Source organism: Bubalus bubalis, chromosome 3 (assembly GCF_019923935.1).
Source record: "Bubalus bubalis isolate 160015118507 breed Murrah chromosome 3, NDDB_SH_1, whole genome shotgun sequence".
NCBI classification, from domain to species: domain Eukaryota; kingdom Metazoa; phylum Chordata; class Mammalia; order Artiodactyla; family Bovidae; genus Bubalus; species Bubalus bubalis.
The window spans coordinates 160,245,522-160,273,251 of record NC_059159.1 but is presented as its reverse complement, the minus strand read 5'-3'; the positions used below and the strand labels follow the sequence as shown (position 1 = coordinate 160,273,251).

The following is a 27,730-nucleotide window of genomic DNA, read 5'->3' as shown; positions in this document are numbered from 1 at the left end:
GCCATTGCTAGGACTTTGGCTCTAACTCTGCATGAGGCCAGAAAGCACTAGAGAATTTTGAGCAAAGACTTAATACCATCTGACTTAGGGCCAACTGCTGCTATGGCAACTCTGCCAAGCACTTACAAAGGTAACATATTCACAGATGCCAGGGACTCAGATGTGGACATCTTGCAGGGGGTGGGGGGTGATTATTCACCCTGTGCCCCTTGACCTGTGCATCCCACTTCACTAAGACCCTCGAAGCCTGGCGTGCTCTGTTTTACAAGCTCCTCCCCCACTGCCCATGCTCGCTGTCCTTAGCCCTCTGCGTCGTCAGTTGAATCCAAGCCCTTACCTCTAGCATTTGCGGTCCCCTCAAGCCCTGATGGCTCAGCAGGTAAATAATCTACCTGTAATGCAGGAGCCTCCAGAGGTGTGGGTTTGATCCCTGGATCAGGAAGATCCCCTGGAGTAGCAAACGGCAACTCACTCCAGTATTCTTGCCTGAAAAATCCCATGGACAGAGGAGCCTGGCAAGCTACAGTCCAAAGGGTTGCAAAGAGTTGGACATGACCGAGCACACGTACCTAGTTGCCTCCATGACCTCCTTATCCTCATCTATTTTTCCAAACACTAACTACTGGAAACTCTGCACCATGCTTCCCTCAGAACTTTTGCTCAGGCTGCGCTCCCTGCCTGGGATGCCTTTCCCTCCTCTAAGCTACCTGACAGGCACCCACCTGCCTTTCAGTACTCTATGTGGGCACCCCCTCTCTGCAGAACCTTCTGACTCCCTCCCTCTGTGCTCCTGTGTCCTCCCAACAGACACCCACCTGCAAACTCCTCTGCATCATTCATCTTCCCGACTAGATCGGGCACTGCTTGTGGCTGGGTTGCTATCATTGGAGCTCTCACACGCTTCAAGGAGACCTGGTACATTGAAGTTGGAGGAACATGGGTTATAGCACAAACACCCCAAGAGCTGTTTGCTCTTGGGCAAGTCATTTGCATTCTGAACCTTGATTTCCTCAGCTCTGCCTATCTCCCAGGATTCTGTGAAGTGTCATGTGAGATGCCTGCTACAGTGCTTGGCTCACTGGGCTGTGTGTGTGCTGTGCTAAGTCGCTTCAGTCGTGTTCAACTCTGCGACCCTATGGACCGTAGCCTGCCAGGCTCCTCTGTCCATGGGATTCTCCAGGCAAGCATACTGGAGTGGGTTTCCGTGCCCTCCTCCAGGGGATATTCCTGACCCAGGGATTGAACCCGTGTCTCATACATCTGCATTGGCACTACATCCAGTAGTGGGTTCTTTACCACTAGCGTCACCCGGAAGCCTTTGGCTCACTACTGGGGCTCAAATATTTATCACCCTTTCATCAAGCTGAGAAGCAAGAGGTGATCACTAGTGAATGGGAGATTAGGAATGAGGATATAAGGTGAGAAAGAGCAGAAACCTCTGAGACGCAAGTGTGCTTGGATTTCTAAAACTGTGCTGGCCACCTGCTCTGTCCTGGAGCAAAGTTGAGTTAGGCTGATCGGGTGGTTGGAGGGGGATAGATCAAGGGCCTGCCCAGACCAAGCCCCTCCCCCTACAACTGCCAGAATGGACCAGCCCATGTGACATCACAATTCTAAGGGGTTGCCAAGTCACTGCTAGAGACAGACCCTCATTTCTCCCCAGGGAGCTCTAGGATGTGGATGTGAGACAGGTGAGCAAGGAAGGCAGATGGCGACAAGGAACAGCTCTAGCCCCAAGCCGATGGGCACGGCTCAGGGGGACCCGGGAGAGGCAGGCACACTGCCAGGTCCTGATGCTGGCATCCGGGACACAAGTTCAGCCACTCAGCTGAAGATGAAGCCCAAGAAGGTGCGCAAGATCAAGGCACTCATCATTGACCTGGGCTCCCAATACTGCAAGTGTGGCTACGCGGGTGAGCCAAGGCCCACCTACTTCATCTCCTCCACGGTGGGCAAGCGCTACTCGGAGGCGGCTGACTCCGGTGACACCCGCAAGGAGACCTACGTGGGCCATGAGCTGCTCAACATGGAGGCGCCTCTGAAGCTGATCAACCCGCTCAAATATGGCATCGTGGTGGACTGGGACTGCATCCAGAGCATCTGGGAGTACATCTTCCACACGGCCATGAAGATCCTCCCCGAGGAGCACGCTGTGCTGGTCTCTGACCCCCCGCTCAGCCCCACGAGCAACCGGGAGAAGTATGCGGAGCTGCTGTTCGAGACCTTCGGCATCCCTGCCATGCACGTGACGTCCCAGTCGCTGCTGTCCATCTACTCCTATGGCAAGACCTCCGGGCTGGTGGTGGAGAGCGGGCACGGTGTCTCACATGTGGTGCCCATCTCTGAGGGCGACGTGCTGCCAGGCCTGACTAGTCGAGCCGACTACGCGGGCAGCGACCTCACCAACTATCTGCTGCAGCTGCTCAACGAGGCCGGCCACAAGTTCACTGACGACCACCTGCACATCATCGAGCACATCAAGAAGAAGTGCTGCTACTCGGCCCTCAAGCCCGAGGAGGAGCTCAGCCTGTGCCTGGAGGACCTGCGCGTGGACTACGAGCTCCCAGATGGCAAGCTCATCAGCATCGGCCAGGAGCGCTTCCAGTGCGCCGAGATGCTCTTCAAGCCCACCCTGGTAGGCAGCAACCAGCCCGGCCTCCCCGCGCTCACCGCCGCCTGCCTGAACCGCTGCCAGGAGGCGGGCTTCAGGGAGGAGATGGCCGCCAACGTGCTGCTGTGCGGAGGCTGCACCATGCTGGATGGCTTCCCCGAGCGCTTCCAGAGGGAGCTGAGCCTCCTCTGTCCCGGGGACAGCCCTGCAGTGGCCGCGGCTCCCGAGAGGAAGACCTCCGTGTGGACCGGCGGCTCCATCCTGGCATCCCTGCAGGCCTTCCAGCAGCTCTGGGTCAGCAAGGAAGAGTTTGAGGAGCGGGGCAGTGCGGCCATCTACAGCAAGTGCTGAGCGGTGGGGTCCCCACCGGCCAGGTCTGGGGGCAGGCAGCCACAGGCCACTCTATACACATTTACAGAATTTCACATAAAATTTTAAAGTGCGGTGGCTCCTGTCTGGTCTGGATTTCTTGCTCTAGGCTGATAGCAGAAGGTGGGGAGGGGGAGTTGGGCTTTCAGTCTGTATCTGCTGGGTTGGGAGCAGCAGGGGCAGGGGATGGGGGGTGGGGGGAAGGCTCACCAGCCCCTCCCCCTCTGCCCTCTTCCTGAGGGTGACATCATCATAGAGCCCAGAATGTGGCTTCTTGTTCCATTAGCTCTTCAGGGTTCAAAGCCCAATCCAACTGACACTCATCTTGCTTGCTCACCCATAGACCAAGGGGAGAACAAAGGCTCAGATTAAGGGACTGGCTTGGGTTACAAAGTTATGTGGTGGGTGGGACACTCAAACTAGGCGTCTCCTGTCTTTGCCCCTAGTGGTCGCCTGCCCACAGCTTTATCACTGCTTGACTGCCTCTCTAACCGTCTGCCACCGCCCCCCCTCCAAAGGTACAGCCCATGGGTGTCTCCTGAGTGGGAGGGGCCATTTCCCATGATGACCACTACCCATCAGTGGACCTCTCCTTTTAGACTCCTGCCAAAACTGTGGCTATTTTTACAGTGTCACAGAGCCACTGAATCTGGAAGATGTTCGAGAAACCAGAAGGCCATTTGGAAATCATTCGGTTCTCTCCCTCCTGTAGAGATGGGGAAACTAAGGACCAAGAGGGAGGGGGCCATGTCAGTGGTTGAGCCTGGGTCTCCTGACCCAGGTCATGATTATTTCCAGGAGGGCTTCCCTGATGATGCCAGTGGTAAAGAACCTGCCTGCCAACATAGGAGACGTAAGAGATGAGGGTTTGATCCCTGGGTTGGGAAGATCCCCTGGAAGAGGGCATGACAACCTATTCCAGTACTCTTGCCTGAAGAATTCCATAGACAGTGGAGTCCATGGGGTGGCACAGAGTCGGACACGACTGAAGCAACTTAGTACAGCACACAAACATGGCTGCTTTGGTTTGGGCTGCTATAGCAAAACACCATACGTGGGGTGGCTTGTAAACAACAGAAGTCTATTTTCTTACAGTTCTGGAGGTTGGAAGTCCAAGAGCCAGGTGCCAGCATGGCAGGCTTCCGGTGAAAAACTTCTTGCAGGTTGCAGACCCCTGACATCCAGCTACATTCTCACTTAGTGGATGGGATGAGAGGCGTCTCTGGGGCCTCTGCTGTTGAGGCACTAATCCCATCCATGAAGGCCTTACCCTCCCAAAGGTCTCCCTCCCCTAAAGCATGACTTGGGGCATTATGTTTTCAACATAGGAATTTGGGGGTTGGGGACTGGGAGGGTGGAAGCAAACATTTAAACTACAGCAATGATTCTTAACGGTTAGCAACCTTTAAGCACTTAACCAAGCATCTACTGTGGGTGAGACCCAGACTGGAGACAGAAATGACCAGTGTGGCCCTTTCCTCAGGATCACACACAGCTACTGGGGGCAGCCACGTTGATAAGGAAACAAGGCCTGAGCTCGGTGTTCCTGGGGGTGGGAAGGTGGAGGTGTGGGTATTGAAAAGCTGCAAATGGAGAAAGAAGTGCTGGGTGTGGTGACCACTTGGTAGCTTTGGGGCTGAAGGAGAAGACATCAAGACTTGCAAAAGACTTCAGCTGGTGAATGACTGTCTGCCTAGAAGAGGGTAGTTCCTGCCCCTTCTCCTTCCCTCACCTCCAGATGGGGGCGCATGACTGGGGGCCTGTGAGCAGAGTCAGTGAAATCAGCCATTGGTGAGCTGTGGAATCTGATGGGCCATCAAGTATCCCTGAGCCACTTCTTACCTTAGAAAAAGAGTCCTGATTTGGGGGCATTCTGTGAGGCTACCTTTGTCCCTGGTCCTATGCTAGGGACTGCAGTTTGGGGAAAGAACCAGACATGGTCTTTATCACCTAATGCCCTGGCATCTGGGCCTTCCCTGTTGCCTAGAATTGGGTTTGTAGCCTGGAGTTGGAGTTCCTCTGGGACTGACAGGGCTTTGGTACTATTCAGGGCTCTTGCCTGTGGAGAGAGCTTCAGACTGGAGGCTGATTGTGCCAGTCGACACAGTTTATTTGGCCTAACAGTGAAAATAATTTTTTTCTGGAGTGTGAATTCTTTCAGTGGGACCTATATTCTTATGTTGCCAAAGTCTCTACCTCTCTGATGTCTTCATACATACCTGCTGCTTCAACATAACTTTTGCTTTATTGGCCAGCATTCATTTCTGTGGCTTGCAACCCAAGAACCTTGGCTCAATATTTCTTCTAAAAGCCTGATGAGATACAGAGAGGAAAGTGGAAGCTTATAGAGGGGAATGTAGTGTACCCCAAATCACACAGGCAGTAAGTTAGTGCTGCATGTAAATGTTCTTCCACATGCTGGTCTTGACAATCGCTGAAAACAGTGTCTGTGTCTACCGCCCCACCTCCACAATCTGTTCTTCCTCCATTCTCAACAACCTCTGTCTCCACAGTCACAGATTCAGTGCTGTGAGGTGAGGACCTCCTGTTCATCTCCTCTAAAAACATCGCTGTGGCAGGTGCTATAAAAACATGAATCACTTAAGAGACTCTGATATGAACTTACTTAAGCCAACCACAGGCATGACAGATTTAATTTTTATAGAAAAATATGGGTCAACACATTTCAGCTTAGGTGACCGACCATGTGTGTTTATCTCCTCTTCCACCTTAGCTTCATTGAGGTGATAGTAGAGAAATATAGTTGTATAACCCACTACAAATGAGGATGGTAGAGGGACTGCAGGGAGCCCAAGATCTGTACTTGATTCTGGGAGGAGGAGAATGGATGCAGGGCAGAAAGGCTGCAGTCTGAAATGTGCAGGTGCTCCCCACAGGGGAAGGCAACTTCCTGACCTGAAGGATGAGAAGAGGTTTGAGACTTGGAAATGCCAAGTTAGGGGAGGAAGTATGCGTGACAGTCAGGTTAGGGGAGGAGATGGTAACTAGTGGTCTTTATTTGAGAGCACAGCTCCCCTCTCTCCCTCTGCATAGGTAGAGGGGTGAGCCTGTAAGCGATGTTTTGCAGACAAAAAAATTGAAGAGTTCTCTATGCGATAGCAGTGCTAATACAGGGAAGAGGAGGAGAGGACTGTATGAAGAGCAGGTCGTGAACCTCACTTGTAGCCCGTTGTGGCCCCCCTAAAGCACGAGTCACACTCAGGTCTTGCTAACATCCACCAGGTGGAACCAATAGTTGATGCCCTCCATTTCCCCCCTCATCTCTTACCTACAATTCCCAGTTTCTATATGGGCATCAGATGTGACCCGGGGCTGACTCCCGACTCCAGCACCCAAAGCAGAGCATATGACCTAGGTTAAGCCAATCAGACCAGCCCATCTACCTGGCCATGGTGGTTGGCTGGGTGTGAGCATGTGACCTCAGCTGTCCATCTGTCTGCGTCCCCACCCCACAGGGTGAGACACAGACCTTTTGCTTGGAAGGTTGACTTGAAATTGGAGCATATGTGCTGCTGTGGCAAAATTTATTACCTTCCAGAAGGAAGCCAGCTTGAACCTGACCCACCAAGGAGTGTGGAACTCAGAGAATCTCAGAGAAAGGGCTGGCTGTCCTGAAGCAAAGTGACCTCCTAGTGAAACCATGCCCAGAGCACCCTCTGCCGTCAGGCCATCAGACTGTTTCCACCAGCATTCATCCTCATCCCTCAGGTAAGAGTTTATGTGTGTCTTCCACTCTGACTGAGAACATTCTAACTGCTTTTGTTTCCTTCTCAACAATGGCATTCCTCCTGAGCAGTCTGCATGGAGGAGGAGCCAGGGCTAGAGACAACTCTTATAGTTGAAATGTGAAGACCAACACTTCATTTATTTCCCAACACAAAAGCTATCACATGTGAAGAATTTTTGTCATGGTATTAGAGAATGTCAGATAACACGTTCACACTTTAGAGTAGAAACCTAAGCGTGTCTGTTGGCCATTGGCCTGTATTCCCTTGTTTAGATGTTTGTCCATCTATGAGGTTAAACTTGAGCTTCTTAAGGGCAGGCACTTGGACAGCCTCATTCGTGCAGAGCATGGCATGGGGTGGGTGTTCAGTATGTGCCAATGGAAATGACATCGTCCCAGTCTGTGAGGCACAAGTTACAAGGATCTTTCTGCATTTTACAGGTGAGGACCCTGAAGCTTGGAGAGGTTAAGAATCCTGCTCAACTTTACTCACCTGGTAAATCAAAGTCTTGTGTTAAATCAAAGGTTTGTGATTCCAAAATGCTTCTTTGCCTTTGTCTCCTTTCTGTAAATTTTCCAAATCTTTTACAAGAACAGCTTCCCAGGTGGTAAAGAATCCGCCTGCCAATGCAGGACTCACAGGAGACTTGGCCGATTCCTGGGTCAGGAAGACCCCCTGGAGTAGGAAATGACAACCCATTTCAGTATTCTTGCCTGGGAAATCCCATGGATAGAGGAGTCGGGTGGGCTGCAGACCCAGGGTTTGCAAAGAGTCGAACATAACTGAGTGACAGAGCATGAACACATAAGAAAAAAAAAACGTATAAACGATTCCTTTCAACTCAGTTCAATTCAGTTGAGTTCAGTCACTCAGTCATGTCTGACTCTTTGTGACCCCATGGACCACAGCACGCTGGGCTTCCCTGGCCATCACCAATTCCTGGAGCTTGCTCAAACTCATGTCCATCGAGTTGGTGATGCCATCTAACCATCTCATCCTCTGTCATCCCCTTCTCTTCCCTCCTACAATCTTTCCCAGCATCAGGGTCTTTTCCAAGGAGTCAGTTCTTCCCATTAGGTGGCCACAATATTGGAGCTTCATCATCAGTCTTTCCAATGAATATTCAGGACTGATTTCCTTTAGGACTGACTGGTTTGATCTCCTTGCAGTCCAAGGGACTCTCAGGAGTCTTCTCCAACACCACAGTTCAAAAGCATCAGTTCTTTGGCATTCAACTTTCTTTATGGTCCAACTCTCACATCCATACATGACTACTAGAAAAATCATAGCTTTGACTGATGGATCTTTGTCAGCAAAGTAATGTCCTTGCTTTCAACATGCTGTCTAGGTTGGTCATAGCTTTTCTTCCAAGGAGCAAGCGTCTTTTAATTTCATGGCTGCAGTCACCATCTGCAGTGATTTTGGAGCCCCCAGAAATAAAGTCTTTCACTGTTTCCATTGTTTCCCCATCTATTTGCCATGAAGTGATGGGACCGGATGCCATGATCTTAGTTTTTTCAATATTGAGTTTTAATCCAACTTTTTCACTCTCCTCTATCACTTTCATCAAGAGGCTCTTCAGTTCCTCTTCGCTTTCTGCCATAAGGGTGGTGTCATCTGCATATCTGAGGTTATTGATATTTCTCCCAGCAATCTTAATTCTAGCTTGTGCTTCATCCAGCCTAGCATTTCTCATGATGTACTCTGCATATAAGTTAAATGAGCAGGGTGACAATATACAGCCTTGACATATTCTTTTCCCAATTTGGAACCAGTTTGTTGTTCCATGTCTTATTTTAACTGTTGCTTCTTGACCTGCATACAGATTTCTCAGGAGGCAGGTAAGGTGGTCTGGTATTCCCATCTCTTTCAGAATTTTCCACAGTTTGTTGTGATCCCCGTAGTCAATAAAGCAGAAGTAGATGTTTTTCTGGAACTCTCTTGCTTTTTTGATGATCCAGCAGATGTTGGCAATTTGATCTCTGGTTCTTCTGCCTTTTCTAAATCCAGTTTGAACATCTGGAAGTTCATGGTTCATGTACTGCTGAAGCCTAGTTTGGAGAATTTTGAGCATTACTTTGCTAGTGTGCAAGATGAGTGCAATTGTGTGGTAGTCTGAACATTCTTTGTCATTGCCTTTCTTTGGGATTAGAATGAAAACTGATCTTTTCCAGTCCTGTGGCCACTGCTGAGTTTTCCAAATTTGCTGGCATATTGAGTGCAGCACTTTTACAGCATCATCTTTTAAGATTTGAAATAGCTCAACTGGAATTCCATAACCTAGACTAGCTTTGTTTGTAGTGAGGCTTCCTAAGGTCTGCTTGACTTCACATTCCAGGATGTCTGGCTCTAGGTGAGTGATCATACCATCGTGGTTATCTGGGTCATGAAGATCTCTTTTGTACAGTTTTTCTGTGTATTCTTGCCACCTCTTCTTAATATCTTCTGCTTCTTTTAGGTCCATACCATTTCTGTCCTTTATTGTGCCCATCTTTGCATGAAATGTTCCCTTGGTATCTCTAATTTTCTTGAAGACATCTCTAGTCTTTCCCATTCTATTGTTTTCCTCTATTTCTTTGCACTGATCAATAAGGAAGGCTTTCTTATCTCTCCTTGCTATTCTTTGGAACTCTGCATTCAAAAGGGCATATCTTTCCTTTTCTCCTTTGCCTTTAGCTTCTTTTCTTTTCTCAGCTGTTGTAAGGCCTTTTCAGAAAACCATTTTGCCTTTCTTTTTCTTGGGGATGGTCTTGATCACTGCCTCTTGTACAATGTCTCGAACCTCTGTCCATAGTTCTTCAGGCACTCTGTCTATCAGATCTAATCCCTTCAATCTATTTGTCACTTCCACTGTATAATCGTAAGGGATTTGATTTAGGTCATATCTGAATGGTCTAGTGGTTTTCCCTACTTTCTTCAATTTCAGTCTGAATTTGGTAATAAGGAGTTCATGATTGAGCCACAGTCAGCTCCCGGTCTTGTTTTTGATGACTGTATAGAGCCTCTCCATGAACAACAAATATGATGTAATTTCATGATCATCCCAAGGTATAAAAGGTAAGAATGCCAATCCTTTAGCAAACAAGAGACAGCTTGCCTCAGATTTCCAGAGACATAAGTTAGCAAGTATTAGAGTGACATCCTGTGGTGAAATCCTACTATTTACCCGTGGCAAGAGTCCTGTTATCCTCACTGCCTTATCTGGGCAGCCTGATCTCTCTTCCTTAAGTGTATTACTAAGTTTTCCCCAAGAGTTATCTGTGTGAGGTGGGTTTAAGCAATTAACTAGTACAGTACAGACCGTTAACAATGTTCTATTTGATAAGCGGATTTTTTTGGTTTTGTTTTTAATTAAATCCACGTTGTCTTGTAATGCAGTGGTTCTTAACCAGTTGGGAGGGGGAGTATAGGGATTTGGTGATGCAGCTGGAGCTAGATCTTAATGGCTTGTGAGAGCCCTTTGTTGGTTATTCAGAAATTTTGTAAGCCAGTTCAACTGTGTTGGTAGCTTGAAATTGGCCAAGTAGAAAGTATTGCTTTTTTTTTCTTTTCTCTGCAAGTAGGCCTTCTTCTTTTGAGGGCATCTAGCTAATATGTAATGCCAGGCTCCTCTGTCCATGGGATTCTCCAGTCAAGAACACTGGAGTGGGTTGCCATTCCCTTCTCCAGGGGGTCTTCCCAACCCAGGGATTGAATTTGGATCTCCTGCATTGCAGGCAGATTCTTTACCATATGAGCCACCAGGGAAGCCCCAGTATATAGTACAGATACACATTACACACTAAAGGGGAGAGGTTGTGGCTCAAACAGCAAGGAAATTTTTATCTTAAATTTTTCATGTCTTAAAAATAATTTTGCTTCACCATGAAGATCTGCTCTGTAAGGTCAGAATGTCTTTTACCACTTGTCCAAGTTCCACTCTTCTTCAAGGCGCAAGCTGAATGTCTGCTCCTCTGGAAGGCATTCTCCCCCGCTGGCCCCTTCCCACCACTGTGGCCTTGCATACCGGCCTTGGCTTTTATCCTCTGCCCATTTTGGTGGAGAGGACAAACTGTGTCTCTCCCATCTCTGTCTTGGCTCTTTTAGGTGCTCTGGGGGAGATAAGTTGTATGCATTGCTGCAAGGCTCCTTAATTGTATTTATCAGGCTTGGACATTTTGCTGTGTTGCCCCAGAATTCTGCAGAATCTCTAGGGTTCTCAGCCTTTCAACCCTGGCTGCTTGTCAGAATCACCTGGGGTGGGGGACTTTTGAAAAAACACCAGTGCCCGACTTTAGTCCCAGTTAAATCAGAATGTGTGGGGCACAGTGGAAGTACCAGTGTGATCTCCCAGGCCCCCAGGGATTCTGATGTGGGAACCTCTGCTCCAGGGCAGCCTCAGGGCCCACCTCCTCTTTCATTTTCACGGCCAGAAATGCCAAAGCTTTCAGGCAGCACTTGGTCTAGAAAAATGTCCTTTTCCTGAGATGGAGCCCTTCAATGTGCCAATTTTCTGAGCCTTTAACATTTCAGAGACCACAGCATGGCTTCTAAAAGGAGTCATACCCTTCCTGGCTTCTGTATTTGCATAAACACATGAATAATAATTAGGATTCAAATGAAGCAATAAAACTATCAGATCAGATCAGTCGCTCAGTCATGTCCGACTCTTTGCGACCCCATGAATCACAGCACGCCAGTGAGTTATGGGAAAGTCAGGCTGAAATACAGCACTTTAAGGATGACCCTTGAGCAATTGCAGAGAGAGAGAGCCACTTCCTTGGTTTTAGGCTGTAATTGTCTAGCAGAGAAAACTGAAGGATAGAAACTAGATCAGTTCAGTTTAGTCGCTTAGTCATGTCCAACTCTTTGTGATCCCATGGACTATAGCATGCCAGGCTTCCCTGTCCATCACCAACTCCTGGAGCTTGCTCAGACTTATGTCCATCGAGTCAGTGATGCCATCCACCACCTCATCCTCTGTCGTCCCCTTCTCCTCCCGCCTTCAATCTTTCCCATCATCAGGGTCTTTTCTGGTGAGTCAGTTCTTTGCATCAGGTGACCAAACTATTGGAGCTTCAGCTTCAGCATCAGTCCTTCCAATGAATATTCAGAACTGATTTCCTTTAGGATTGACTGGTTTGATCTCCTTGCAGTCCTTTGTCAGCAAAATAATGTCTTTGCTTTTTAATATGCTGTCTAGGTTTGCCATAGCTTTTCTTCCAAGGAGCAAGCATCTTTTAATTTCATGGCTCCAGTCACCATCTGCAGTGATTTTGGAGCCCAGTGATTTTGTCACTGTTTCCATTGATTATATTCTTATCTGATTATAAATCAGATTGATTATATTCTTTGCAGCCACAGATGGAGAAACTCTATACAGTCAGCAAAAACAAGACCGGGAGCTGACTGTGGCTCAGATCATGAACTCCTTATTGCCAAATTCAGACTTAAATTGAAAAAAGTAGGGAAAACTACTAGACCATTTAAGTGTGACCTAAATCAAATCCCTTACAACTATACAGAGGAAGCAGCAAATAAATTCAAGGGACTAGATCTGATAGGCAGAGTGCCTGAAGAAACTGGATCAGTAAGACTTTGAATGTGAGCTCTCAACCAGAACCATGAGAAGCACCCCTTCTCATTTCTATGGCCAAATAAATGGATATATGGTTGAATTCTGCTGGGACCCCCTTTTTTTCCAGCAATCACAAAGAAAGGCAATGCCAAAGAATGTTCAAACTACCACACAATTGCACTCATCTCACACACTTGCAAAGTAATGCTCAAAATTCTACAAGCCAGGCTTCAATAGTATGTGAACCAAGAAAACTCCCAGATGCTCAAACTGGATTTAGAAAAGGTAGAGGAACCAGAGATCAAATTGCCAATATCCATTGGATCATCGAAAAAGTAAGAGAGTTCCAGAAAAACATCTACTTCTGCTTTATTGACTATGCCAAAGCCTTTGACTGTGTGGATCACAATAAGCTGTCGAAAATTCTTCAAGAGATGGGAATACCAGACCACCTTACCTGCCTCCTGAGGAATCTGTATGCAGGTCAAGAAGCAACAGTTAGAACCAGACATGGGAACAACAGACTGCTTCCAAATTGGGAAAGGAGTACATCAAGGTTTTGTCACTCTGCTTATTTAACTTACATGCAGAGTACATTATGCGAAATGCCAGGCTGGATGAAGCACAAGCTGGAATCAAGATTGCTAGGAGAAATATCAATAACCTCAGATATGCAGATGACACCACCCTTAAGGCAGAAAGCGAAGAGGAACTGAAGAGCCTCTTGATGAAAGTGAAAGAGGAGAGTGAAAAAGTTGGATTAAAACTCAATATTGAAAAAACTAAGATCATTGCATCCGGTCCCATCACTTCATGGCAAATAGATGGGGAAACAATGGAAACAGTGACAGACTTTATTTCCGGGGGCTCCAAAATCCATGCAGATGGTGGTTGCAGCCATGAAATTAAAAGACACTTGCTCCTTGGAAGAAAAGCTATGACCAACCTAGACAGCATGTTGAAAGCAAGGACATTACTTTGCTGACAAAGATCCATCAGTCAAAGCTATGATTTTTCTAGTAGTCATGTATGGATGTGAGAGTTGGACCATAAAGAAAGTTGAATGCCAAAGAACTGATGCTTTTGAACTGTGGTGTTGGAGAAGACTCCTGAGAGTCCCTTGGACTGCAAGGAGATCAAACCAGTCCATCCTAAAGGAGATCAGTCCTGAATATTCATTGGAAGAACTGATGCTGAAGCTGAAACTCCAATATTGTGGCCACCTGATGGGAAGAACTGACTCCTTGGAAAAGACCCTGATGCTGGGAAAGATTATAGGAGGGAAGAGAAGGGGACAACAGAGGATAAGATGGTTGGATGGCATAACCAACTTGATGGACATGAGTTTGAGCAAGCTCCAGGAATTGGTGATGGACAGGGAAGCCTGGCATGCTGCAGTCCATGGGGTCACAAAGAGTTGGACATGACTGAGCGACTGAACTAAACTAAAGGCAGCTTGGTACATTTCCGTAGTTCTCAGCACTTTCTTCATCTTCTTGTTGCCTGAGAGATCCAGGCCTCTCATCTGCCTGTCAGCCTGGTGTGTGGCTGCATTCATGTGTACACCTGTACGGATGTACATGCTTGCACACACGTGTACACAGAGCATGCAGTTTCCATAAAATAATTTGTCTTTGTGATGGGGAGCATTAAAACACAGGGCAAAGCTCTTGTCTTGGCCTTGTGGTTCTCAAACTTTGTTGTTTATTAGAATCACACGAGGAGCTTTCAAAATTCCTCATGTCAAGGACTTCTGGTACCAAGATGGAGTCACCTTGTTCTCTGAGGTCCTCCCTCTTACAACTAAAACCCCCTGCACACTGACAGAGACTCTCCTTGACCAAACTCTAGCCAGGGTCCCCTGAGCCCTCTCTTAACTAAGTCTCAGCTTTGGCCTATAAAGACTGATTGTCATTGTTTAGTTGCTCAATCATGTCTGACTCTTTTGTGACCCCATAGACTGTGGCCTGCCAGGGTCCTCTGTCCGTGGAGATTTCCCACGCAATAATACTGGAGTAGGTTGCCATTTCCTTCTCCAGCGGATCTTCCTGACCCAGGGATCAAACCCGCACCTCCTGCATTGCGGGTGGATTCTTTACCACTGAGCCACCTGGGAAGCTGAGAAAGGTGGGAAAAACATTAAAATAACTTAAAGCTGCATCCCTAGGATGACCCCCATTACCCTTTAGAGTGTCTGTCTGAGAAAACTCAGGATACCCAAAGAATTTACTGTTTGTTCCAGCCAACACCTGAAGGAAGATAGACTGCTTATCTCCCAGGCTCTGTGGGAGGGAAGGAGTCTAACTTCAGTAAATGCCAATTGGCAGGCCCAGGTGGGTTTCCCAGGGACTTACCTCTGCTTCCTACTTTTGTTATTTTTCACTTCTTTGACTCTCCTCAAGCCCATGCTTGATCTCCTCTCTATGCATTCGTTTTCCCTTTAAAATTCACAGTCACCTCTTTATAAATCAAGATGGAACTCTTTTCTCTCCTATAGTAGCATTTAGCGATTAAAATCTATTCTTATCACTTAAATTAGTGTCCAGCTTTGTTCAACTTTGACCGTAAAACCCATCAAACAAACCTAAGTGTGTTAGTCACTCAGTTGTGTCTGACTCTTTGCAACTCTATGGACTGTAACCCACCAGGCTCCTCTGTCCAAAGAATTCCCCAGGCGAGAATAGTGGAGTGGGCTGCCATTTCCTTCTCCAAAATAGGAAGACTCCAAAAAGTGAAAGAAGATGTGCTTGTAGGCAACTTGTTATTATCTTTAGGAATTACTTATATTAACTGTATATTCTTATTTTTTGTAAGGCCTCCAAATGCCAGAGCATCACAAATAGAAAAAGAAAATATAGTTAATATAAGTGGCCCAGTGATGAATGCATGTCAGATAGACAAACACAAAAATCTAAAAAAAAAAGCACAGTTGGAATGGGTCTCAGTGGGGCTGAGTGAGGACTTGATCTCCTGCTTCATTCCCCCGCACCACAGCGGTGGGTGCCACGTTCTGATCGCCCCAGGAGGGTAGTGTCAGTGGGTCTAGTGTTCCTGTACCTCTGGCCTCATGCAGCAGCACCGAGGCAGAACAGGGTGATGTTCTTACCTTTCTCCTCTTTATGCTCCTGTAATGGGCGCCCAGCGGAGAAATGATCTTCCACCCCCACTTGGAGGCAAGTAATTTGTGGATAATGACAAACTGATTATAAAGTTTTTGTGGAAAGGAAAAAGACCCAAGATAGCCAGTCCCACACTGAGGAAGAAGGAAAAAGTTGAAGACTGACATTATTTGACTTAAAGACTTACTATAAAGCTACAATAATCAAGATGGCATGGGACTGGTGAAAAAACAGATCAGTGAACACTATAGAGAGTTCCCAAATAGACACACAGATATAATCAATTGATTGCAGACAATGGAGTAAAAGCAATTCAGTAGAGAAAATATTAATAAAAGGAGCTAGAACCATTAGAAATCCTTCTGCAAAAATACAAGGAAAGAAACTAGACACAGACTCTATACCTTTCACAAAAATTGACTCAGAATGGAATCATAGACCTAAATGTAGAACCTTGGGTTTGGTGATGACACCTTAGATGCAACACCAAAAGCAGAGTCCATAAATGAAAAAATTGAACTAAATTGGGCTCTATTAATAGGAAAATCTTGTGCTCTGTGAAAGACACAGTTAAGAAAATGAAAAAACAAGTCACAGAATGGGAGAAAATATTTGCAACACAAATAATTTGATAAAGGATTTGTATCCAAAAAACTCTTTAAAACTCAACAATAAGACAATAAACAATCCAATTATAAAATGGGCAAAAGATCTAAACAGACATGTCATTAAAGAAGCTATACAGATGGCAGATATACATATGAAAAGATGTTTATCCCATATAAAAGATGCAAAATGGTACATCCACTTTAAATGACAATTTGTTTTTTTGTTTGATATTTTTAGTGAGCTAAATGTATTCTTACCATATAATCTAATAATCACACTCCTAGGTATTTACTCAAGTGAATTGAAAACCTATGTTCCCATAAAACCTACACATGAATGTTTATGCTATGCTATGCTAAGTCACTTCAGTCGTGTCAGACTCTGTGTGACCCCATAGACGGCAGCCCACCAGGCTCCCCCGTCTCTGGGATTCTCTAGGCAAGAACACTGGAGTGGGTTGCCATTTCCTTCTCCAATGCATGAAAGTGAAAAGTGAAAGTGAAGTTGCTCAGTCTGACTCCTAGAGACCCCATGGACTGCAGCCTTCCAGGCTCCTCCATCCATGGGATTTTCCAGGCAAGAGTAGTGGAATGGGGTGCCATTGCCTTCTCCGAGTTGTGAATGGGCATTTGACTAAAATGACGATATAGTTGGCAAATGTGTCCGTATTCAGTCACTCAGTCGTGGCCAACTCTGCGACCCCATGGACTGCAGCCCGCCAGGCTCCTCTGTCCATGGGATTTTTCAGGCAGGAATACTGGAGTGGCTTGCGTTTCCTGCTCTAGGGGATCTTCCCGATCCAGGAATTGAACCATGTGCCCTGCATTGCAGGCACTTCTTTACCACTGAACCACTGGTGAAGCCCGGTCGGCAGATAAGCACATGAAAAAAAAACTCAACATCACTAAGCATTAGAGAAATAAATGCAGATTAAGACCACAAGGAGAACACATCAGAATGGCTTTTAAGACAGAATGACGACAACACCATAGCTGGTGAGGATAAGAAAGTAGATTACGCACACGAGATTGCTCATGGGAATGTAAAATGATACAGTCACTCTAGAAACTCTAGTTTGGTAGTTTCTTACAGAACTAAACATCTAACTACCATACCAGCTAGCAATTGCACTAAGACATTTATCCCAAAGAAATGAAAACTTCTCTTCGTACAAACACCTATATCCAAATATTTGTAATAGCCAGAAACTGGAGACAGCTCAGATGTCCTTCAACAGTGAAATCAGCTGGTACATCCATACTGGGAAACACTACTCAGCAATAAAAAGGAATAAACTATTGAAATACTGGAGAAGGAAATGGCAACCCACTCCAGTGTTCTTGCCTGGAGAATCCCATGGACAGAGAAGACCGGTGGGCTACAGTCCATGGGGTCGCAAGAGTCAGACACAACTTAGTGACTAAAGAGAGAGATTAAACTACAGCTTGGATGAATCTTGAGGGAATTATATTGAGTGAAAAAAAAGCAATCCTAAAAGATCACATACTACAAGATTCCACTTACATAACATTCTTGAAAGGATGAAAATTATAGAAATGGAGAACAGATTAATGGTTCCCTTGGGTTAGGGATATGTAGGTAGGGGGAGCTGGGTGTAGCTGTAAGAAAGTTCAAGAGCTCTTTATGATGGTGAAAGTGTTCTGCATCTTGACCGTATAAATGTTAGTGTCATGGCTGTGATATTATACTATAGTTTTGCAAGATGTTACTAATGGGGGGAAATGGGATCTCTGTATTATTTCTCTCAACTGTCCATGAATCTACTGTTATGTCACAATCAAAGTTTAACTGAAAATGGAGAAATGAGAAATGTGAAAAATAATACTGATGCCCAGACCACACTTAAGAGTGGTTAAGTGAAACTCTCTGGGGGTGGGACGAGTTACTGATATTTATTTTTAAATTTTCCAAGTAGTTCTAATGTGAAGCCACATTTAAGAATCAGGTAGTGCAGTAATGAATCTGCCTGCCAACTCAAGAGACATAGGAGACACAGATTCCATCCCTGGGTCAGGAAGGTCCCCTGGAGTAGGAAATGGCAACCCACTCCAGTATTTCTTGCCTGGAAAATTTCATGGACAGAGGAGCCTGGTGGGCTACAATCCATGGGGTCTCAAAGAGTTGGACACAACTGAACACATATACACACACATGTGTGTGGAGTATGAGGCATCAACATAGAAGCGGTGGAGAGTTTCAGGGTTGTCCAGATCAACTCACATTAGCCTTGTGGCCTTAGGAAAGCTATTTAACCTCAGGCTCTTCGTTTGTAAAACAGCGACTTACCTGTTTTTACACTTTCCAATGCTTTGTTGAAGATCAAAGAGAAAATGTAGCTGAGTGTTTTATAAATTGTAAGGCACAATATAAATGTTCTGGTCAATATATAACACAATATGTGTTGTTCAGTTCAGTCGCTTAGTCGTGTCCAACTCTTTGCGACCCCATGGACTGCAGCATGCCAGGCCTCCCTGTCCATCACCAACTCCCAGAGCTTGCTCAAACTCATGTCCATTGAGTTGGTGATGCCATCCAACCATCTCATCCTCTATCATCCCCTTCTCCTCCTGCCTTCAATCTTTCCTAGCATCAGGGTCTTTTCCAATGAGTCAGTTCTTCCCAGGTGGCCAAACTATTGGTGTTTCAGCTTTAGCACCAGTCCTACCAATGAACATTCAGGACTGATTTCCTTTAGGATTGACTGGTTGGATCTCCTGGCTGTCCAAGGGACTCTTAAGAGTCTTCTCCAACACCACAGTTCAAAAGCATCAATTCTTTGGCACTCAGCTTTCTTTGTAGTTCAACTCTCAAATCCATACATGACCACTGGAAAAACCATAGCTTTGACTAGACGAACCTTTGTCAGCAAAGTAATGTCTCTGCTTTTTAATATGCTATCTAGGTTGGTCATAGCTTTTCTTTAAAGGAGCAAGTGTCTTTTAATTTCATGGCTGCAGTCACCATCTGCAGTAATTTTGGAGCCCCCAAAATAAAGTCTGTCACTGTTTCCATTGTTTCCCCATCTATTTACCATGAAGTGTTGTATATTTGTGCAAATATGTTTTAAAATATGTACAGAATATCTATTGCATGTAGAAATCTTCATATTTATCTCATTTAATTTCATCAACAATCTGGCAGTGTAGGAATTGTTATTCTGATTTTACAGAGAGGAGGAAGAGCAAGAGGCTCATAGATATAAATAACACCCCTGGTGTAGAAGTATAAGTAGATTTTGTTCCAGCAAAACTCTATTAACTGGCCATGGTTTTGCCCAACAGCACTGGATGTCAAGTTGTTTGGGTTTAAAGGTAAGCCCTTACTTTCACTTCTAAGACACACCAACAAATAAAAGTCCTATAAGGGGAATTTTGGTCACATTATCTGAGTAATAGTCTGAATCCTTCACTTCATTTGCCAGTGTAGATGAAGCTAGGTGTAAGAGAAGAAAACACAAAAACAGCTGAGAATAAGAAAGCATCTGATTCCCAAATGATTTATTCCTAGCATGAATCCAGAAGAGAGGCTGCCTGGAGTAAGAACAAGCTAGGACTTGTGGCAAGTGTTAAATTCCTCTCAAAGCCCTTGTTTGATTATAAAAGTATTGATAGTTAAAAATGCATTAAGTGTCAAAAAGGTAATTCCAGCATCAGATTGCCACACAATGAAAACCAAGGTAGTGGAGAAGGAAGTTCTCACCTTTTTATGTGCTTCTGTTATAAACTAAATTCTAGAAATTAAAAACAGAACATTTGTAGGAAAAAAAAGTCCAAGGGGGTTCAATTTCAAATAGATCAGAGAACTGAGACAATTATGTGTTAAAAAGCTGTCCACATATACAGCTGAAAATATCTTGGTCACTGGCATGCATTTTGGATTAAGACAATTACTTTATTGACCAACTGTATGTGTATAAATTGAGACCAAGTAATTCAAGGTCTTCTACCTTCCAGATGGAGTTGGAACAAGGGGTCAGCCTCAATGTTGGCCACCTGGCAACATTTTTCTAGTGATCTAAGAATTTGGAGCTTTGCATGAGCTGACCACCATCCTTTCTCCTCTGAATGATGTTTTACCATCCATTGTAATCTCTGGTTGTGTGTTCAGATTCCCAAGTAAATCAGATCCCTAAAGTTTTAACTCAATGAATTGGCAGCAACTCACAGGGTGAATTTTAAGTAATTGGGGAAGAGGAAGGTAAAGACATGAGGATATTTTTGCAGCTTGTTCCTTTTCCTTCTGAAACCAAGAAGCAACTTTCTACTCACTCAGGTCTTGGGAGAAGTGGCTGGATTCAGTCCTAACTTGTGGATGTCTAAGACATGAAGAAGTTGGACATGGAATTTTACCATTTTTGGCCTTATTTTCCTAAACTGATGAAATAGTAATAAGAAACATAATATGGAAAACAATTTTTGGGGGCAGTTTCAGGGGATCTTGGCATTGGGCCGGGTCACTGGGCATTGTGGTTTCTGAAGGGGCACCTACCAGAACAGTGTCTGCTCCTGTCTCCAATGGGTCTTTTCCCTCTGCTCTTTTTTCTACCCTCTTTTAGCTATCAAGGAAAACCTGGATTTTCTCACTGTCTCAGTTCCTTTGTCATGCTGTTTCTTAGCAATCAATTAGTAGCTTTCAATATTTAAAACTCCTGAAAAATCAGATTAAATATAGGCCAAGTATTTCCCTATTGTTAAGTTAGATATGCTAATGTTGGTAATTGTTTGCATCTTTCACAACAGTGCAGTTTTTCTTAGTTTCAAAGCACCTTTGCACCTCACCTGTGGCGTTTGATCCTTGTAAGCAGCCTAGAAAACAGCATGGGGGAGTGGGTGTTGAACAGTATTCTCGTTTTGTTGATGAGAACAATAAGACTCCAAGAGACATTGGATTTAACGATGGTGCACAAAACAGTATCTGGTGCATTGGCGGGGGGACAAAGCTTTCCAAATGCAAAGCATAGTGAAAGCTAACATGGCAAGCGCTCACCATTCACTGAGCACCTGACTTCAGTACAGTCGAGTGAGTGAGCGCCCACCTGGCCCAGGCTCTGTTCTAGCCCATGAGGGTGGGTGGGTGGGACATCCTGCTGCCAAGATGTTTGTGGTTTTGCGGGAGTAGGGTTGTCAGAATTAGCAAATAAGGATAAGGATGCTCAGTTAAATTGAAATTTCAGTAAACAAGAAGGAAGTTTCCAGTATGAACATGCCCCATGCAATTTTCTCGGGCAGTATTTTACATGGAGGGAGATAGACTGAAAGTTTGAAACTACTGTGACAATAGCGGGAACTCAGGACGATTTCCAGGAATAAGAAACTGCTGTGTCTCGAGGGCAGAAGAGGCCATAGAAAACGTAGTCAAAAGAGGCGCAGTAGAGCTTAGGGAATGGAGTTATTATTTTGGGCTCAGTTTCCTCGTCTGTAAAATGAGGATGATAATAGCATACCTGTTATGGGGTTATTGTGAGGATAAGATGAGTTGGTATTTGTGAGGCACTTAGGATAGTACCTGGCACAGAATAAGCATTATGTACGTATCTGCTCCAGTGAGAGGTGACAATGAAATGAAATTTGGCAAAAGGAAAAGGCGAGGAAGAGGAAGGGGCTTTCCAGAGGAATGAGGCAGGAGGTGGAAGGAAAGAGAAGTGATATACATTCCTAACAGTTGAATGGGGAAACCCGGAGCCTGGGAAGAGGTGAAAAGGAGCTGGTCTGGGGGAAAGGGACCAATTCCATTGACACCTGAGTTTGGGGTACCCACTCCAGGTGGAGAGACGTGGCTGGAATCCAAGTATAGGCTCAGGAAAGAAAGCAGGGCCGGGGTAGAGGCCTGGGAGGTTTCAGATTGGAGGAAAGCCAGGGCATGAATGGGTTTCCCTCATAGCTTGATCGGTAAAGAATTTGCCTGCAATGCAGGAGTCCCAGGTTCGATTCCTGGGTTAGAAAGATCCCTTGGAGAAGGAAATGGCAACCCACTCCAGTATTCTTGCCTGAGAATCCCATGGATCTTGGCAGGCTACAGTCCATAGGGTCGCAAGAGTCAGACATGACTTAGCTACTAAACCACCACCACCAAGGGCATGAATGAAATCCCCCAAGGACTGAGTGAAAGTGAAGAAGAATACTAAAATCATTGCCAGTGTTCTACTTGCAACTCTAGCTATTCTTAGCACTAAATGTAGTTTACACTCAAAGCAGTTTTATGAAAACCAAGGCAAACATAGAGGTCCCCCAAAGTTATAGACCTGCATTTATGCAAGTGTGGACATGGGCTGTCTCTGAAATACAAGCTCTGTGAGAACTTAGAGAACTGGAAATGGTGAGAGGAAAATTTACTTTTTAATTTGTATCCTTTAATGCCTTTCAATTTTTCCTCCAAGTAAATGTGCTATGCAGATGAAATTTATTTTTAAGAAAAGGAGAAAACACTAGAAACTTTGGCAACATAGTGTAAGAGTCTAAAAAAGGTGCTCTCATTGACATTTCATTCTTTCTTTACTCATCCTGTAGTGGGTTTTATGGAGATCTGTGTTTTTGGTCACTTTCACCCTTAAAAATCAAAGACTTAGCTTCAGCATGTGTCATGCCCTGGGTGTGTCCATAGAGTCTTAAAGAGAAAATACTGCTCTAACCATTACACACATTTTTCATTCCTCTGTTTTTGCTTCCTACCCTCGTCTCTCAAAGGTTAAAGTGTCTGCCTCCAATATGGGAGACCCGGGTTCGATCCCTGGGTCGGGAAGATCCCCGGGAGAAGGAAATGGTAACCCACTCCAGTACTCTTGCCTGGAGAACCCCATGGACGGAGAAGCCTGGTAGGCTACAGTTCACAGGGTCGCAAAGAGTCAGACACGACTGAGCGACTTCACTTTCACTTTCTTTCCAGTCTCCCTGTAGACTTGATTGTGGGAACCAATAGTGAACACTGTGTTAAAATCCATTTGACACCTGTTTGAAACTGACCAAATGCATCAGCCCAGGTTTCTGGTCTCCAGAAGGTACACAGGGGTGAGTCATTTTGAAGACCTTGGATTCTTCCATGTCTGGTAATGGACACTTGAGAAACAGATGAGAAGGAAAGATTTGTCTTTCCCCTAAGGTTAATACTGAAGTGTTCCCAACAAGAAATAGATCCCAACAAGAAATAGATAGGAAAAGGTCATGGACAGCTGGGGAACTGAAACAGAAATGATCTGCTCCAACTCCTTTTTAGATGAGAAAACAGGCTCTGGTTTGGGAAGCAGTTTGCCAAGGATACATCGCTGGTGAACAGAAGAGCTGGGACCATTGTGAGATTCCCAGGGTCTTGTCCTATATTCTCTCTCTTCACAGCACTGGAGCTTCTGGTGCAGCTGCGTGCAGCTCAGCCTATCCAAAGTCTCTCACTACTTTTTAATCCTTAAAGAACCACTTAAAGACGAACAGACTTGTCTGCAGGTGCAAGTGGCCTGGCAGGAGTGTGCTCTTTGCAGAAACAATGTGATTGTGCTCCCTCTATGGAGAGCAAGAAGAGTTACCCCCAGTAACAGCCAAGCCAGTTTCATAATGCTGGGGGGAAAGACTCCATACATCAAAACCGTATCTTCAAAACACAATGGGTTGGTGCTCTAGCCTGAGTTCCCAGACACCCTCTTCAGGCCCCAGCTTTTCCATCACTGTTAGGGAGCTCACATGGCCAACTATATGTCACCAGGAGATGTGATGGCATTAAGGAGACTTCCCCTAACCAAGGCCAAATTTAGCAAATGGCAAAGGTTCACAGCCAGATCAAGAAAAATCCAAGCCTTCCTGTTGAAGATGGGTAAAGCAGGATGAAGGCCATGGCAGAAAATAATGGGTTGTTTTAGCAAAACACTCTTTGATAGGATTTTTAGGTGGACATATGGCTGCTCAGTTGCAGACTGCATTTACCAGCCTCCTTTGCCGCTAAGTGTGATATGGCTGTGGGACTAAATGCATGCAGTGAGGTGTGCCTTTCCGTATACATCCAACTGTTAACTGTGCTTACCTCACCATTTTAGGCAGTGGGAGTAGAGAGGGGTGGAAAGAGTGTTTACATTTTGTGGTTTATACATTTATGTGCTGTTTGAATTATTAAAAGCATGCTCTACTATTATACTTTGAAAATAGCTTTAAAATATACAAATGCTTTTCCTACTGCAAGATGATAATCTAGAGCTTTTTATGATGTTTTTAAAAAGATCTTATATATAGGATTATATCCAGTTTTCCTCCCATGTTAGACAATTGCCCCAACAGTTAAAGCTGCAATGATTTATCGATTTAGGGAAAACATACCAATTATTAGAATGTTTCAGTCCTAAAAACAGCACCTTACTCTCCTACCACAAATTCCGTCTCCAATATTAAGTCCCTAGGTAGAATTTTAGAAACTTGATTTTTGTGTACTTGCTTTTTTACTTAGCTACTTTATTATCTATCTCTCAGCCTTTCTAATTCTCTTAAGTCTCTGTTTTAGGCATGTTTTATAGATAATATAGTATGTAGTTTCATTTTTGAACTCTGAGTTTGCTAAGTACTTTATCAGGCTTCCCAGGTGGCTGGCTCAGTGGTAAAAGAATCTGCCTGGCAAAAAGGAGATGACTGCCAAACAGGAGACTCGAGTTTGATCCATGGGTTGGGAAGATCCCTTGGAGAAAGAAATGGCAACCCACTCCAATATTCTTGCCTGGAGAATCCCATGGACAGATGAGCCTGGTGGGCTACAGTCCATGAGACATGACTTAGTGATGAAACAGCAACAAGGACTTTACCCACTTTCATTTAGTTCTATAACAGATGTTTGCTAGTCTGTTGGGGCTGCTGTAACAAAAATACCATAGACTGGGTAGCTTAAACAACATTTATTTCTCACAGTTCTAGAGGCTGTGAAGTCCAAGATCAAAGTGCTAGCAGATTTGGTGTCTGTTGAGAGCCTGTTTCCTGGATAGCCATCTTCTCGCTGTCTTCACATGGCAGAAAAGAGAGACAGGAAGTAAGCTTTCTCGTGACTCTTATGAGGGCTCTAATGCCATTCACAAAGGCTCCATGCTCATGACCTCATCTAATCCTAATCCCCTCCTAAAGGCTCCATCGCCTAACATGTTCACATTGTGGGATAGTCTCAATATAGGAATTCTGGGGAGACACAAACATTCAGTCCATAACATATCTCTTTTGAGTATCCTTCCTTTTTATCTCTTTCTTGGTAGTCTACCTCACTACTGCCATCCAAATAAATCTAGTATTTTGGGTTCTACTAGATAAAAGTTACTTTTATATCTCTTTAGATATAGGCTATAGAAGATATAGATCTTCTGAATTCTGTCTCGAGTATTATCATACATTATTATTTCTACATTATGGAAAAGTATTTTTAAAAGGACACCAAAATTGGGTGACAAGCTGGTCTAACATTTCTAAGTTTTATTAAGCTTTTCAGATAAAATATACTGAATATCTGTCATGTTTTGAGTACTTAATATGGACTGGGCAATTCACAGATATTATCTAATTTAATCTGCAGGATATTTCTAGGAGATGGTTATTTTGTTCTCATTTTCATGTGAAAAAATCAAGTCTTAAAAAGTAGGAAATGCCCAACTCCCAACCTCAAACAGCAAGTGGATTTAGACCACAGTTTCTTTCTACAAAGTTCCTATCCTTTCCTGCTTCTCACATGCCTTCTACATCTTGAGAGAAGAAATAATATCTATTTTGAATCAAATGAAAGGGCTGGGAGTGAGACGTCTCTGAGTATAATTTATTTTTGACTTAGACCTATGTAAATGTTTTAGTTTTAATACACAGAAAGTAAAGCTAATCCTAAAATTGAGAATGAATTGACACCAATTTGGTTATATACCCACATAGAGAAAAGAATTATTTCAAGTGACTTTGGAACATGCTCTTCTGGTTTATCTTCTTGGTGGGTATATTCTAAGGAAAAAAAAATTGCAAATAACTTGAAACTTCACTCAATTTTATTATTAGGTGTAATGCTTGTACTATAAAGTTTAAAATTACATTTATATATATATATTAGGATAAAACAAATAACATTAATGTTACTAAGATCCAAAGTTTTCATTGTGAGAGAAATGAGATACAAAGTAAAAACCTGGTGTTAAATTTGAATTGTACGTATTAATATGAACTCATGGTTAATTTTTTTTTTCTTTTTCTGTTCATTGAAAGGACCTAAAAACAATGCTATCTCAGAAGCAATGTAAACTGAGAATCTATCCCTCATTCTTGAGAGTTTTGCTGCCAGTTCAGCAAAACCCATCATCTGCGTGGGAAAGGACTGAGTGCCCTGGGATAGGACTGTTTCAGGGAAGGAACTAATTCAGTGCTTAATTTAGCAGTCAGGGCTCTTAGAGCTGTTTGCCAGGAGGTCGGTTTCCCCATACATGGCCTTATTCATCACTCTCACAGTATCTTTTGTAAAGACTGCATTGCTCACTAACGCTTTTATGTGAAAGTGGACTCTCGTGAGTGAATGTGGAGTTGTGTCTTGTGTCTGGCCTGGGAGGTAGGAAGCTGAACTTAAGAACAGAGGAAATCCTGTGAAGGCAAATCTCTGGGAATTAGCGAAAATTCCTGGAAGAACTTCAGGTTTTCAAAGGCTATATAATTGGTAAGATTAAAGCTCAGGTGACCAAGGAGGTAATGGACAACGCAATTAGTGATGTAAGAGGAATAAATAGAAAATAATGCTACAGTGTATCTATGATATGGAAAGATGGAAGGATCTAGAAGACCCAGGGAAGGCTGGAGGGAGCTATCAGGCTGGCTGCTGTGAAGAGGAACTGTGAGTTCACCTTCCTCGTTAAGGGTCCTCTCCCACCCTCGAGAACACTGTCGCTATTCCATGGCTCCTCAGCTGTCTGAGGTTGAGGCGCACTTCAGATAAACTCTGCTTTCAAATGCATCTCAGTGAGTCTTGGGGTTCTAGTTCTGTTTCATACTTTCTGTATAGCATGGGATCCATTTTTCCATTCCTCTACCGTTTAGAGAAATAAAGTTTACTAACATATAGGAAAACAGACACATTAATTTGACAAAGGAATCCTAGGGCAGCTACCAGCAGAGATTAACCTTTTTCTCCTTTTCCAAACCAATTATGTTGGGAGAGAGAGACACCTAAGATGGAGACTCTCAGGGAAGATTAGAATATGGGGAACAGAGGAGGGCTTGAAGCTCATAGACCTTCTGGGGGTTGGTAGAGGGAGTCACTGGCCATGGACTGGACTATTGAGTTCAGGATTGCTGTAGGAGGACAGGGTCCTTCAACTTTGGTTCACCTGTTTTGTTCCATCTGAGGCATCTCTGGGCCAGGGCTTCCCTTTGTGTTAGGGCTGCTACGGAGAGCAATCCTCTGAGCCTTTTGAAAGCCTTGAATCAGAGGCTGAGCCTCTGTGAGCAGGGGCAAGTCCCATGTGAAGGAATATACATGCACCTGCAGTTCTGGAAATTAGTGCCCTTCATCTGCAAAGGGCAAGGACTGAAAAAAAATCAATTGAACATGACATACAGAAAACCCTCATGAAATTTTCAAAGGAAAACTAGAAAATATTTTTATCCACTTTAAAGTAACTAACAGAGATGGATCACAGAGCTTTAGTAACTTAATATGGAAAATCAGATTATCCATGCATAAATTAATGTATGTCTATGGCTTGCCTAGGGAGAAGAAA

At 44.5% G+C, this 27,730-nt stretch overlaps 1 protein-coding gene across 3 annotated transcripts; it reads left to right on the top strand.

Annotated features, from left to right (window-relative positions):
* Positions 1-1,177: 1,177 nt before the first annotated feature.
* ACTL7B (actin like 7B) lies at positions 1,178-22,775 on the top strand. 3 transcript variants are annotated; one of them, XR_006550134.2, is made up of 5 exons: positions 1,178-2,905; positions 4,076-6,709; positions 7,170-7,253; positions 19,205-19,346; positions 22,719-22,775. XR_006550134.2 is itself a non-coding variant. In XM_006079407.4 (1 exon), the coding sequence occupies exon 1, from the start codon at positions 1,709-1,711 to the stop codon at positions 2,960-2,962; it is 1,254 nt and encodes a 417-aa protein (XP_006079469.3). In that variant the 5' UTR covers positions 1,188-1,708; the 3' UTR covers positions 2,963-3,058. The 3 variants fall into 3 exon arrangements, 1 of the variants encoding a protein (XP_006079469.3); XR_006550135.2 differs by lacking the exon at positions 22,719-22,775 and having other exon boundaries at positions 7,170-7,224; positions 19,205-21,072; XM_006079407.4 differs by lacking the exons at positions 4,076-6,709; positions 7,170-7,253; positions 19,205-19,346; positions 22,719-22,775 and having other exon boundaries at positions 1,188-3,058.
* The last annotated feature ends 4,955 nt before the right edge of the window (positions 22,776-27,730 follow it).

What these genes read in the sequence shown, in the direction of transcription:
- ACTL7B (XM_006079407.4), top strand. Translation starts at nt 1,709, where the DNA reads ATGGCGACAAGGAACAGCTCTAGCCCCAAGCCGATGGGCACGGCTCAG.